Raw genomic sequence first — 13,715 nt, 5'->3', positions numbered from 1 at the left:
GGTTTGTAGGTTATTTGGCTTCAGTAAAAATTATAAATTGTCCCTAGTGTGTGTGTAGGATAGTATTAGTGTCCGGGGATCGCTGGTCGGTGCGGATTCGATGGGCAGAAGGGCCTGTTCCCCTGCTGTATCTCCAAACAAAACACAGAGAGGTGATGTTTCTGGTCAGGACCCTTCTTCAGACTCAGACTGTAGAAGCAAGGAACCGCAGATGCTGGCTTATACGAAAGATGGACACAAAGTGCTGGAGTAACTCAGCGGGTCAGGCAGCATCTGTGGAGAACGTGGATAGGTGACGTTTCACAGAGTGCTGGATTAACTCAGCGGGTCAGGCAGCATCTGTGGAGAACATGGATAGGTGACGTTTCACAGAGTGCCGGAGTAACTCAGCGGGTCAGGCAGCATCTCCGGAGAGAAGGAACGGGTGACGTTTCGGGTCGAGACCCTTCTTCAGTCGTGAATCTCGACCTGAAATGTCACCCATTCCTTCCCTCCAGAGACGCTGCCTCATAAACGGGAAGACAGACACAAAATGCCGGAGTAACACAGCGGGACAGGCAGCATCTCCGGAGAGAAGGAACGGATGGCGTTCCGGGTCGAGACCCTTCTTCAGATCTGAGATTCAGGTCTCCGTTATAAAGAGGTCCATTAAAAAGTAAGTGTGACACTCCACAGTTACCCACACAAGGCAGAGTGGTGATAAGGGATAGGAGTAGAATTAGGCCATTCGGCCCATCAAGTCTACCCCACCATTCAATCAAGGCTGATCTATCTCTCCCTCCTAACCCCATTCTCCTGCCTTCTCCCCATAACCCCTGACACCCGTACTAGTCAAGAATCTATCTATCTCTGCCCTAAAAATATCCACTGACTTGTGGCCTCCACAGTTTGTGGCAAAGAATCCCACAGATTCACCACCCTCTGACTGAAGAAACACTTCTAGAACCCACCCCCCCCCCCCCCCCCCAGCTATCGGAACGTAGATTTATGAGATTGAAAACAGGTGCAGGAGGAGGCCATTCGGCCCTTCGAGCCAGCACCGCCATTCATTGTGATCGCGGCTGATCGTCCACAATCAGTAACCCGTGCCTGCCTTCTCCCCATATCCCTTGATTCCGCTGGCCCCTAGAGCTCTATATACCTCTCTCCCAAATCCATCCAGTGATTTGGCCTCCACTGCCCTCTGTGGCAGAGAATTCCACAAATTCACGACAAATTCTTTGGGTGGAAAAAAGTTTCTTCTCACCTCAGTTTTAAATGGCCTCCACTTTATTCTCAGACTGTGTGTGTGTGTGTGTGTGTGTCCCTGGTTCTGGACTACCCCACCATTGGGAACATTTTTCCTGCATCAAGCTTGTCCAGTCCTTTTATAATTTGACACGATATAATTTTATAATTTCCAGACCCGAGTTCCAGCAACTGCCCCTCTCCTCCCCCACCCCCCTCCGTAGGTTTATGAGATGCCCAGAATTTTGTGTCTATCCCTGGAGATGAATATCCAGCAACTGTTGTAGCAGCAATCTTCTCTCCTTCTCCAGCTGTGAAATCCACTGACTCTTCCTCGAAGCCTCCTGTAGAACAGAGACACAAGTCAGAGCCGTTCAGAAGCTTCAAGTTCCCGGGAGTCAACATCGTCAGCAACATCAGTCCCATTTAGTTTATTGTCGAGTGTACCGAGGTAGATAACATAGACATAGAAAATAGGTGCAGGAGGAGGCCGTTCAGCCCTTCGAGCCAGCACCGCCATTCAACGTGATCATGGCTGATCGTCCACAATCAGTACCCCGTTCCTGCCTTCTCCCCGTATCCCTAGATTCCGTTAGCCTGAAGAGCTACATAATAATAATAATAATATTCATTTATTGTCATTGCAACGAGTACAACAAAATTAAAAAATAGCCAATCCTGACGGTGCGTAAAAACATATATGCAATAAATGCAAAACAAATAAATACAATTATATTAAGTACAAACGTTTTAACAGTGTTGCCTAGTGCAGAAGGTAGTGTTCAGTTCTCGTATGGCCCTGGGGTAAAAAAACTGTTCTTAAGTCTGTTTGTTCGGGATTTGATCGACCTGAAACGTCGACCAGAGGGCAGATGAACAAACAGACGGTGGCCGGGTGGGATGGATCTTTTATTATTTTGCCTGCTCTACTGAGGCAGCGTAGGCTGAACAGGTGCTCCAGGGAGGGCAGTGAGCAGCCGATGATCTTCTGGGCCGTCGTGATGACCCTCTGAAGGGCCTTCCTGTCCTTTTCTGAGCAGCTGGCATACCATGTGATCATCCAACTCTCTCTTGAATCCAACCAGTGAATTGGCCTCCACTGCCCTCTGTGGCAGAGAATTCCACAGATTCACAACTCTCTGGGTGAATGGCAGATAATCGGCATATGTTAGTGTGCGCGGCGATCGCTGGTCGGCGCGGACTCGGTGGGCCGAAGGGCCTGTTTCCGCGCTGCATCTCCAGACTAAACTAAAGGGAGACACGCACGCACACACACGCACAGCAGATGCTGGAATCTTGAGCGAAAGACAAAAGTGCTGGAGTAACTCAGCGGGTCAGGCAGCATCTGTGGAGAACATGGATGGGTGACGTTTCACAGAGTGCCGGAGTAACTCAGCGGGTCAGGCAGCATCTGTGGAGAACATGGATGGGTGACGTTTCACTGAGTGCTGGAGTAACTCAGCGGGTCAGGCAGCATCTCGGGAGAGAAGGAATGGGTGATGTTTCGGGTCGAGACCCTTCTTCAGACTGAACCCACTTCAGGTAGTCCCTGGTTCCCCTCTCCATCCGCTCCCCCTTCCCAGTTCACCCACTAGTCTTCCAGTCCGTGAAGAAGGCGGGAGAATGGGGTTAGGAGGGAGAGATGTATTGTAAGAAAATAACTGCAGATGCTGGTACAAATCGAAGTTATTTATTCACAAAATGCTGGAGTAACTCAGCAGGTCGGGCAGCATCTCAGGAGAGAAGGAATGGGTGACGTTTCGGGTCGAGACCCTTCTTCAGACTGATGTCAGGGGGGTGGGATAAAAGGAGGATATAGGTGGAGACAGGAAGATAGAGGGAGATCTGGGAAGGGGGAGGGGAAGGGAGGGACAGAGGAACTATCTAAAGTTGGAGAAGTCAATGTTCGTACCGCTGGGCTGCAAGCTGCCCAGGCGAAATATGAGGTGCTGTTCCTCCAATTTCCGGTGGGCCTCACTATGGCACTGGAGGGGGCCCTTGACAGAAAGGTCGGACTGGGAGTGGGAGGGGGAGTTGAAGTGCTCAGCCACCAGGAGATCAGGTTGGTTAAGGCGGACCGAGCGCAGGTGTTCAGCGAAGCGATCGCCGAACCTGCGTTTGGTCTCGCCGATGTAAAGAAGTTGGCATCTAGAGCAGCGGATGCAATAGATGAGGTTGGAGGAGGTGCAGGTGAACCTCTGTCTCACCTGGAAAGACTGTTTGGGTCCTCGGATGGAGTTGAGGGGGGAGGTAAAGGGACAGGTGTTGCATCTCGTGCGGTTGCAGGGGAAAGTGCCCGGGGTTGGGGTGGGAAGGGGCGAGTGGACCAGGGAATTATGGAGGGAACGGTCTCTGCGGAACGCAGAGAGGCGAGGGGATGGGAAGATGTGGCCAGTGGTGGGGTCCCATTGTAGGTGACGGAAATGTTGGCGGATGATTTGTTGGATCCGCTGGCTGGTGGAGTGGAATGTGAGAATGAGGGGGATTCTGTCCTTGTTGCGAGTGGGGGGAGGGGGAGCAAGAGCGGAGCTGCGGGATGTAGAAGAGACCCTAGTGATCCCGAATGGTATGTTGGCATTCATAGCGAGGGGATTTGAGTATAGGAGCAGGGAGGTTCTGCTGCAGTTGTACAGGGCATTGGTGAGACCACACCTGGAGTATTGCGTACAGTTTTGGTCTCCTAATCTGAGGAAAGACATTCTTGCCATAGAGGGAGTACAGAGAAGGTTCACCAGATTGATTCCTGGGATGGCAGGACTTTCAAATGAAACAAGACTGGATAGACTCGGCTTGTACTCGCTGGAATTTAGAAGATTGAGGGGGGATCTTATAGAAACTTACAAAATTCTTAAGGGGTTGGACAGGCTAGATGCAGGAAGATTGTTCCCGATGTTGGGGAAGTCCAGAACAAGGGGTCACAGTTTAAGGATAAGGGGGGAAGTCTTTTAGGACCGAGATGAGAAAGTTTTTTTTCCACACAGAGAGTGGTGAATCTGTGGAATTCTCTGCCACAGAAGGTAGTTGAGGCCAGTTCATTGGCTATATTTAAGAGGGAGTTAGATGCGGCCCTTGTGGCTAAAGGGATCAGGGGGTATGGAGAGAAGGCAGGTACGGGATACTGAGCTGGATGATCAGCCATGATCATATTGAATGGCGCTGCAGACTCGAAGGGCCGAATGGCCTACTCCTGCACCTATTTTCTATGTTTCTATGTATTTGGGAGTGGGGATAGCCGGCAGAGTTAGTTGCAGGGGCAGCCCCTACCTTGCTCAGCAGGTGGTTTTGCCGTTTCAGTGCGGCCACGGCTCGCTGTTGTTTTTCCGTCTCGTCCTCCCGCCTCCACCGCCGCGTCTGGCGGGAAACGGCGGCCCAGTCGTGGGGCGGCAACGCCTGCGACACAAAGTCACCGGTCACGCCGCGAGACGCCAAACCCATCGACGGCGTCCAGGAAAGGAACCGCATGCGCTGGAAGGTTCCAACCCGAGAGAAGGACACAAAAGTGCTGGAGTAACCCAACGGGTCAGGCAGCGTCTCTGGGGAGAAGGAACGGGCGACGTTTCGGGTCGAGACCCTTCTTCAGACTGAGGGATCATCTCCCTCTCCCCCGACTCTCAGTCTGAAGAAGGGTCTGGACCCGAAACGTCGCCCGTTCCATCTCTCCAGAGATGATAGACACAAAATGCTGGAGTAACTCAGCGGGACAGGCAGCATCTCTGGAGAGAAGGAACGGGCGACGTTTCGGGTCGAGACACTGGAATTTAGAAGGATGAGAGATCTTATCGAAACGTATAAGATTATTAAGGGGTTGGACACGTTAGAGGCAGGAAACATGTTCCCAATGTTGGGGGAGTCCAGAACAAGGAGCCACAGTTTAAGAATAAGGGGTGGGCCAATTAGAACTGAGATGAGGAAAAACTTTCCCAGTCAGAGAGTTGTGAATCTGTGGAATTCTCTGCCTCAGAAGGCAGTGGAGGCCAATTCTCTGAATGCATTCAAGAGAGAGCTAGATAGAGCTCTTAAGGATAGCGGAGTCAGGGGGTATGGGGAGAAGGCAGGAACGGGGCACTGATTGAGAATGATCAGCCATGATCACATTGAATGGCAGTGCTGGCTCGAAGGGCCGAATGGCCTCCTCCTGCACCTATTGTCTATTGAGACCCTTCTTCAGACTGAACACTAGTATAGCTCGGACATGTTGGCTGGTGTGGGCAAATTTTCCCGCTGAGTTACTCCAGCATTTTGTGTCTACGTGCGATTTAAACCAGCATCTGCAGTTTTCTTTCCTCTCCAGAGATGCTGCCTGTCCCGCTGAGTTACTCCAGCTTTTTGTGTCTGTCAAAGGACATTGTCTTGTTTGTTTCCACAGCTTGTACAATGATAACGTGTCATTCGGTGATAGCACACAGGTTTACAAGTTACAGGAGTAGAATTAGGCCATTCGGCCCATCGATTCCACTCATGGTTGATCTCTGCTTCAATCATGGTTGTTCTCTGCTTCCTAACCCCATTCTCCTGCCTTCTCCCCACAACTCTCAACACCTGTTCTAATCAAGAATTTGTCTATCTCCCCCTTCCCCTCCCCCCCCACTCCATCCCCCTCAACCCCCCTTATCCTCCATCCCTCTCCCTCCACCGCCCCTCCCTCCCTCCTCCCGCCCTCCCCTCCCTAGGAGATAGATTTAATCTTTAAAATGTGAATAACTTTAAAAATATGACACCGATCTCAATGAAACTTCTTCCATTCGCACCAAAGGGATGACGGTGAGTAAGGTGGGCCGAAAATTGTCGCGCTATCGTGCACCGTTTTGGCTGTAGGTCAGGAACAAACAAACAAACAAACAAACAAACGAGAGTTTTCCTATATAGATTAGCCATACAGCGCGGAAATGGGCCCTTCGAAGGTGGACACAGAGTGCTGGAGCGACTCAGCGGGTCAGGCAGCATCTCTGGAGAACGTGGATAGGTGACGTTTCACAGAGTGCTGGAGTAACTCAGCGGGTCAGGCAGCATCTCTGGAGGGAAGGAATGGGTGACGTTTCGGTTCGAGACCCGAAACGTCACCCATTCCTTCTCTCCGGAGATGCTGCCTGACCAGCCGGTTTTTAATGTTGCAAAGCAATCAATGCAGGAAGAACTAACCTGTTCTGCACAGGATATGAAGTTGCCGAGGGAAAGGTTAACCCTTTGGATCTTATCCAGAAGCAGATTGACATGGTTCGGACTGGAATCGGAAGTGTGGTCCTGAGCAAAGTGGAGGAAAGAAAACGTTCCAAACGTCAGCATCAAAAGTCGCCATCAATGTTCAGGTCCACTTGACCTTCCCCAGCTTGCCCTCCGCTCCCGAATATCCCAAATCCTGGAATCTCTCCGGAACGCCGGAGGTTGCAGGGCGTCGCGATAGAGGCGTGTCAAATTATGAGAGGCATAGAGAGGGTAGACAGTCAGAACCTTCCCCCCCCAAGATGGAAGAAGCAACTAGTAGTTGGCATGGTCTTACGGTAAGTGGGATGAACTTTAATGTTTGTGTGTCTGAGTGTGTCTGAGTGTGTGTGTGTCCGAGTGTGTATGTGTGTGTCTGAGTGTGTGTGTGTTTGTGTGTCTGAGTCTATGTGTGTCGTAGTGTGTGTCCGAGTGTGTGTGTGTGTTCATGTGTGTGTCTTTGTGTGTGTGAGTGTGTGTGTGAGTGTGTATGTGTGTCTGAGTGTGTGTGTGTGTGTCTGTCTGAGTCTGTGTGTGTGTGTGTCTGAGTGTGTGTGTGTGTCCGAGTGTGTGTGTGTCTGAGTGTGTGTGCGTGTCTGAGTGTGTGTGTGTTTGTCCGAGTGTGTGTGTTTGTCCGAGTGTGTGTGTGCGTGTCCGAGTGTGTGTGTGTGGACGTGTCAGAGAGTACGTGAGTGTGAGTGTGTGTGTGTCAGAGAAATTTTCTTTGTGTGTGTCTTAGTCTGTGTTTACTGAAGACCAGAGGACATGGGTTCAAGGTGAAGGGGGAAAGATTTAATAGTAACCTGAGGGGTAACTTTTCCACACAGAGGGCGGTGGGTGTGTGGAACGAGCTGCCGGAGGAGGTAGTTGAGGCTGGGACTATCCCATCGTTTGAGAAACAGTCGGACAGGCACATGGACAGGACAGGTTTGGAGGGATATGGGCCAAGCGCGGGCAGGTGGGACTAGTGTAGCTGGGACATTGTTGGCCGGCGTGGGCGAGTTGGGCCGAAGGGCCTGTTTCCACGCCGTGTCGCTCTGTGACCCTGGAGGGGCGTGCAGCGGGGAGAGGGGGGGGTACACTCACGTTGTCTAACCGTCTACCACAGCCTCCGCGTTGTTGCCGGTCATGCAGCGCGTGGAGCTCGCGGTGGTACCAGCGCCGGGCCCGATCCACCGCGTCCAACCCGTGCCACAACGCGTCACGTTGCTGTTCCAGCTCTTTCATCTGCCTGAGCTGCAAGACAGGCCCGTTAATCCGACCCACACGCCAAATGCCATCTCCCCTCTCTCTCCCTCTCTCTCTCCCTCCCTCCCTCCCTCCCTCCCCCAAGTCACACCAGCTTCTCGTTCTCACCCAGCAAACACCCAACAACGTTTATCATCGTTACTTTTTTGCACTTCTTTCATTCATCGTTCTTTATCTCTCCGCATCACCGTGTACATCTCTCGTTTCCATTTATCCCCCGACTCTCAGCCTGAAGAAGGGTCTCGACCACGAAACGTCGCCCATTCCTTCTCTCCAGAGATCCCGCTGAGTTACTCCAACTTTTTTGTGTCCATTGAGGTGAGAAGAAACTTTTCCACCCAGAGAATTTGTTGTGAATTGGTGGGATTCTCTGCCGCAGAGGGCAGTGGAGGCCAAATCACTGGATGGATTTAAGAGAGAGTTAGATGGAGCTCTAGGGGCTGGTGGAATCAAGGGGTAGAAGGCAGGCACGGGTTACTGATTGTGGACGATCAGCCGTGATCACAATGAATGGCGGTGCAGGCTCGAAGGGCTGAATGGCCTCCTCCTGCACCTATTTTCTATGTTTCTATCTCCGGTTTTAATCTTTGGTTTCGTTTAGTTTAGAGTTACAGCGCGGAAACAGGCCCTTCAGCCCACCGGGTCCGCGCCGCCCAGCCATCCCCGCACACTAACGCTATCCTACACCCACTGGGGACAAGTTTACAATTATACACCAAGCCAATTAACCTACAAACCCGTACGTCTTTGGAGTGTGGAAGGGAAACCGAAGATCTCGGAGAAAACCCACGCAGGTCACGGGGAGAACGTACAAACTCCGGACAGACAGCACCCGTAGTCGGGATCGAACCTGGGTCTCTGGCGCTGTGAGGCAGCAACTCTACCGCTGCGCCACCGTGCCACCCATGTATGCACAGAGTGATACATCGTGGAAACAGGCCCTTCGGCCCAACTCGCCCACACCGGCCAACATGTCCCAGCTACACTAGTCCCACCTGCCTGCGCTTGGTCCATATCCCTCCAAACCCGTCCTATCCATGTGCCTGTCTAACTGTTTCTTAAACGTTGGGATAGTCCCAGCCTCAACTACCTCCTCTGGCAACCCCTCCCCCCCACCCCCTCTCCCCTTTCCCGTCCCCCTCTCCCCTCCCCGCTCCATCCCCCCCACTCCACCCCCCCCACTCCATCTCCCTCAGCCCCCCTTATCCTTCCCCCCTTCCCCTCCATGCTCCCTCCCACTCCCCCCTCCTCTCCCCCTCCCCCTTCATCCATCCCCCTCCCCTCCATCCCCCTCCCTCTCCCTCAACCCCTCTTATCCTCCTCCCCCTCCCTCCCTCCCTGGGAGATAGATTTAAACTTTGAAACGTGAATAACTTTAAGAATATAACACCGATTTCAATAAAACTTCCTCCATTAGCACCAAGGGGACGACGGTGAGCAAGGTGGGACTAAAACTGTCGCGCTATCGTGTACCGTTTTGGCTGTAGTTCAGGAACAAACAAACAAACAAACAAACAAACAAACAGACAGATAGACAGACAGACAGACAGACAGACAGACAGACAGACAGATAGACAGACAGACAGACAGACAGACAGACAGACAGACAGACAGACAGACAGACAGACAGACAGACAGACAGATAGACAGACAGACAGATAGATAGACAGACAGACAGACAGACAGACAGATAGATAGACAGACAGACAGATAGATAGACAGACAGACAGACAGACAGACAGATAGATAGATAGATAGATAGATAGATAGATAGATTTATTCACAAAATGCTGGAGTAACTCAGCAGGTCAGGCAGCATCTCGGGAGAGAAGGAATGGGTGACGTTTCGGGTCGAGACCCTTCTTCAGACTGATGTCGGGGGTGGGACAAAGGAAGGATATAGGTGGAGACAGGAAGATAGAGGGAGATCTGGGAAGGAGGAGGGGAAGGGAGGGACAGAGGAGCTATCTGAAGTTGGAGAAGTCAACGTTCATACCACCGGGCCGCAAACTGCCCAGGCGAAATATGAGGTGCTGCTCCTCCAATTTCCGGCGGGCCTCACTATGGCACTGGAGGAGGCCCATGACAGAGAGGTCAGACTGGGAATGGGAGGGGGAGTTGAAGTGCTGGGCCACCGGGAGATCAGTGGCGTTAATGCGGACCGAGCGCAGGTGTTCAGCGAAGCGATCGCCGAGCCTGCGCTTGGTTTCGCCGATATAGATGAGTTGACATCTAGAGCAGCGGATGCAATAGATGAGGTTGGAGGAGGTGCAGGTGAACCTCTGTCTCACCTGGAAAGAATGTTTGGGTCCTTTGATGGAGTTGAGGGGGGAGGTAAAGGGACAGGTGTTGCATCTCGTGCGGTTGCAAGGGAAAGTGCCCGGGGTTAGGGTGGTTTGGGTAGGAAGGGACGAGTGGACCAGGGAGTTGCGGAGGGAACGGTCTCTGCGGAACGCAGAGAGGGGAGGGGATGGGAAGATATGGCCAGTGGTGGGGTCCTGTTGTAGGTGACGGAAATGATAGATAGATTAGATAGATAGATAGATAGATAGATAGATAGATAGATAGATAGATAGATAGATAGATAGATAGATAGATAGATAGATAGATAGATAGATAGATAGATAGATAACTGCAGATGCTGGTACAAATCGAAGGTTTTTATTCACAAAATACTGGAGTAACTCAGCAGGTCAGGCAGCATCTCGGGAGAGAGAGGAATGGGTGACGTTTCGGGTCGAGACGGATGGACGGATGGATGGATGGATAGATAGATAGCTGGTCTTAGCAACAATGCCTGGTGTTGGGAATCTTCATTCAACGCAGTGAATGGGGAGATTGCACGCACAGACCGGGTGTAATGAACCTTGAAGGGGAGTATTAGCGACTAATTCACTCACGTAGCATGAGGTCATTCACAAAAATTGTGCCCCCTGCTCCATTTTGACACACCCCTGCGATCACCCAATCAAAGAATAATAATTCTGGATCAGTGCGGGTGTCAGGGGTTATGGGGGGAAGGCAGCAGAATGGGGTTAGGAGGGAGAGAGAGATCAGCCGCGATTGAATGGTGGAGTAGACTCGATGGGCCGAATGGCCTAATTCTACTATCCTTTACGACCTCCCGGAAAACCACACCTGCCCCATTCATAGAAACAAAGAAACATAGAAAATAGGTGCAGGAGGAGGCCATTCGGCCCTTTGAGCCAGCACCGCCATTCATTGTGATCACGGCTGATCATCCACAATCAGTAACCCGTGCCTGCCTTCTGCCCATATCCCTTGATTCCGCTAGCCCCCAGGGCTCTATCCAACTCTCTTTTAAATTCATCCAGTGAGTTGGCCTCCACTGCCCTCTGTGGCAGAGAATTCCACAAATTCACAACAAATTCTCTGGGTGAAAAAGTTTCTTCTCACCTCAGTTTTAAATGGCCTCACCTTTATTCTTAGACTGTGTGTGTGGCCCCTGGTTCTGGACTCGCCCAACATTGGGAACATTTTTCCTGCATCGAGCTTGTCCAGTCCTTTTATAATTTTATACGTCTCTACAAGATCCCCCTCTCATCCTTCTAAACTCCAGTGAAGACAAGCCCAGACTTTCCAATCTCTCCTCGTATGACAGTCCCGCCATCCCGGGGATTAACCTGGTGAACTGCCTCAATAGCAAGAACATCCTTCCTCAAATTTGGAGACCAAAACTGCACACAGTATTCCAGGTGCGGTCTCACCAGGGCCCGGTACAACTGTAGATCCTTCTATACTCCAGTGAAGACAAGCCCAGACTTTCCAATCTCTCCTCGTATGACAGTCCCGCCATCCCGGGGATTAACCTGGTGAACCTACGCCGCACTGCCTCAATAGCAAGGACGTCCTTCCTCAAATTAGGAGACCAAAATAATTCTGGATTAGTGCGGGTGTCAGGGGATGTGGGGGGGGGAGGCAGGAGAATGGGGTTAGGAGGGAGAGATGGATCATCCATGATTGAACGGCGGAGTAGACTCGATGGGCCGAATGGCCTAATTCTGCTCCTATCACTTATGACCTTATGAAACCCATAACTGCCCTATTCATTCTCGACACTAACTTTGGTTTAGTATAGGGACACGAAAAGCTGGAGTATCTCAATGGGACAAGCAGCATCTCTGGAGAGAAGGAATGGGTGATGTTTTGGGTCGAGACCCTTCTTCAGATGCTGCCTGACCCGCTGGGTTACTCCAGCATTTTGTGTCCACCTTCGGAGTAACTGCAGTTCCTTCCTACACATTTAGTTCAGTTTAGCATAGTGCCACGTGTACCTCCATGTTGCCTCCATGCTAACCAGTCAGCGGAAAGACAACACGTGATTACAATCGAGCCGTCCACAGTGTACGGAAACAGGGTAATATTGTAGACACAAAATGCTGGAGTAACTCAGCGGGTCAGGCAGCATCCCTGGAGAGAAGGGACGGGTGATGCTTCGGGTCGAGACAACAACACAACAACACAAACACAACACAACCACACAAACACAACAACACAACCACACAACACAACACAACCACACAACACAACAACAACCACACAACAACAACCACACAACACAACACAACACAACCACACAACAACACAACACAACCACACAACACAACAACACAACCACACAACACAACAACAACCACACAACACAACAACACACCACACAACAACAACCACACAACATAACCACACAACACAACACAACACAACAACACAAAACCACAACACAACCACACAACACAACACAACAACACAACACAACACACCCACAACAACACAACAACACAACCGCACAACACCACCACACAACACAACACAACAACACAACAACACACCCACAACACAACCACACAACAACACACCCACAACACAACCACACAACAACACACCCACAACACAACCACACAACAACACACCCACAACACAACCACACAACAACACACCCACAACACAACCACACAACACAACCACACAACAACACAACCACACAACAACACAACACAACACCACACAACACCACAACACACAACAACACATCCACACAACATAACCACACAACACAACAACAACCACACAACACAACCACACAACACACAACCACACAACACAACACAACCACAACAACACAACAACACAACCACACAACACAACAACAACCACACAACAACACAACACAACCACAACAACACAACAACACAACCACACAACAACAACCACACAACACAACAACGCAACCGCACAACACAACAACACAACCGCACAACACAACCACACAACACAACACAACCACACAACACAACAACACACCCACAACCACACAACACAACCACACAACACAACAACACAACCACACAACACAACCACACAACACAACAACACAACCACACAACACAACACAACAACACAACACAACAACACAACACAACAACACAACCACACAACCACACAACACAACACAACCACACAACACAACAACACAACACAACCACACAACACAACACACAACAACACAACCACACAACACAACACACAACACCACAACACACAACAACACATCCACACAACATAACCACACAACACAACACAGCCACACAACACAACACACCCACAACAACACAACAACACAACACACCCACAACAACACAACACAACACAACACACCCACAACACAACACACCCACAACACAACACACCCACACAACAACACACCCACACAACACAACACACCCAACACAACCACACAACACAACACACCCAACACAACCACACAACACAACCACACAACACAACAACAGCAACAGTAACTCACCCACAGGTAGAAATTCCTGGCTTCCTCTCTGCTGTGCAGAGGGATAATGATGATCGTGTAGGCAGGTGATACAGGCATGGCCCGGCTGCTTCACACCCCGAGGAGAACTCTCTCCCCCTCTCCCTCCCCCTCTCCCTCTCCCTCTCCCCTCCCTCACTCTCTCTCTCTCTCTCTCTCCCCTCCCTCCTCTCTCTCCCTCTCCCCTCTCTCCCTCTCT

General features: G+C 50.9%; 1 protein-coding gene across 1 annotated transcript; it reads right to left on the bottom strand.

Annotated features, from left to right (window-relative positions):
• Nucleotides 1-978: 978 nt before the first annotated feature.
• LOC144602664 (suppressor APC domain-containing protein 2-like) lies at nt 979-13,627 on the bottom strand. The gene is made up of 5 exons (XM_078415798.1): nt 13,499-13,627; nt 7,513-7,662; nt 6,367-6,468; nt 4,492-4,617; nt 979-1,571 (listed from the first exon to the last, which is right to left on the bottom strand). The coding sequence occupies exons 1-5, from the start codon at nt 13,574-13,576 to the stop codon at nt 1,479-1,481; spliced, it is 549 nt and encodes a 182-aa protein (XP_078271924.1). The 5' UTR covers nt 13,577-13,627; the 3' UTR covers nt 979-1,478.
• Between the last annotated feature and the right edge of the window lie 88 nt (nt 13,628-13,715).

This window comes from Rhinoraja longicauda, chromosome 19, assembly GCF_053455715.1.
Source record: "Rhinoraja longicauda isolate Sanriku21f chromosome 19, sRhiLon1.1, whole genome shotgun sequence".
NCBI classification, from domain to species: Eukaryota; Metazoa; Chordata; class Chondrichthyes; order Rajiformes; family Arhynchobatidae; genus Rhinoraja; species Rhinoraja longicauda.
The sequence above is the reverse complement of the archived record's forward strand: the minus strand, read 5'-3'. Positions and strand labels throughout refer to the sequence as shown.

Bases quoted from the DNA above. Each gene is read 5' to 3' on its own strand.
- LOC144602664 (XM_078415798.1), bottom strand. From the start codon at position 13,576: ATGCCTGTATCACCTGCCTACACGATCATCATTATCCCTCTGCACAGC. The intron at 6,469-7,512 runs GTGAGTGTACCC...CACTTTGCTCAG, and splicing joins GTGGTAGACGGTTAGACAAC to GACCACACTTCCGATTCCAG. The intron at 4,618-6,366 runs GTTAGTTCTTCC...TTTGTGTCGCAG, and splicing joins TCATATCCTGTGCAGAACAG to GCGTTGCCGCCCCACGACTG.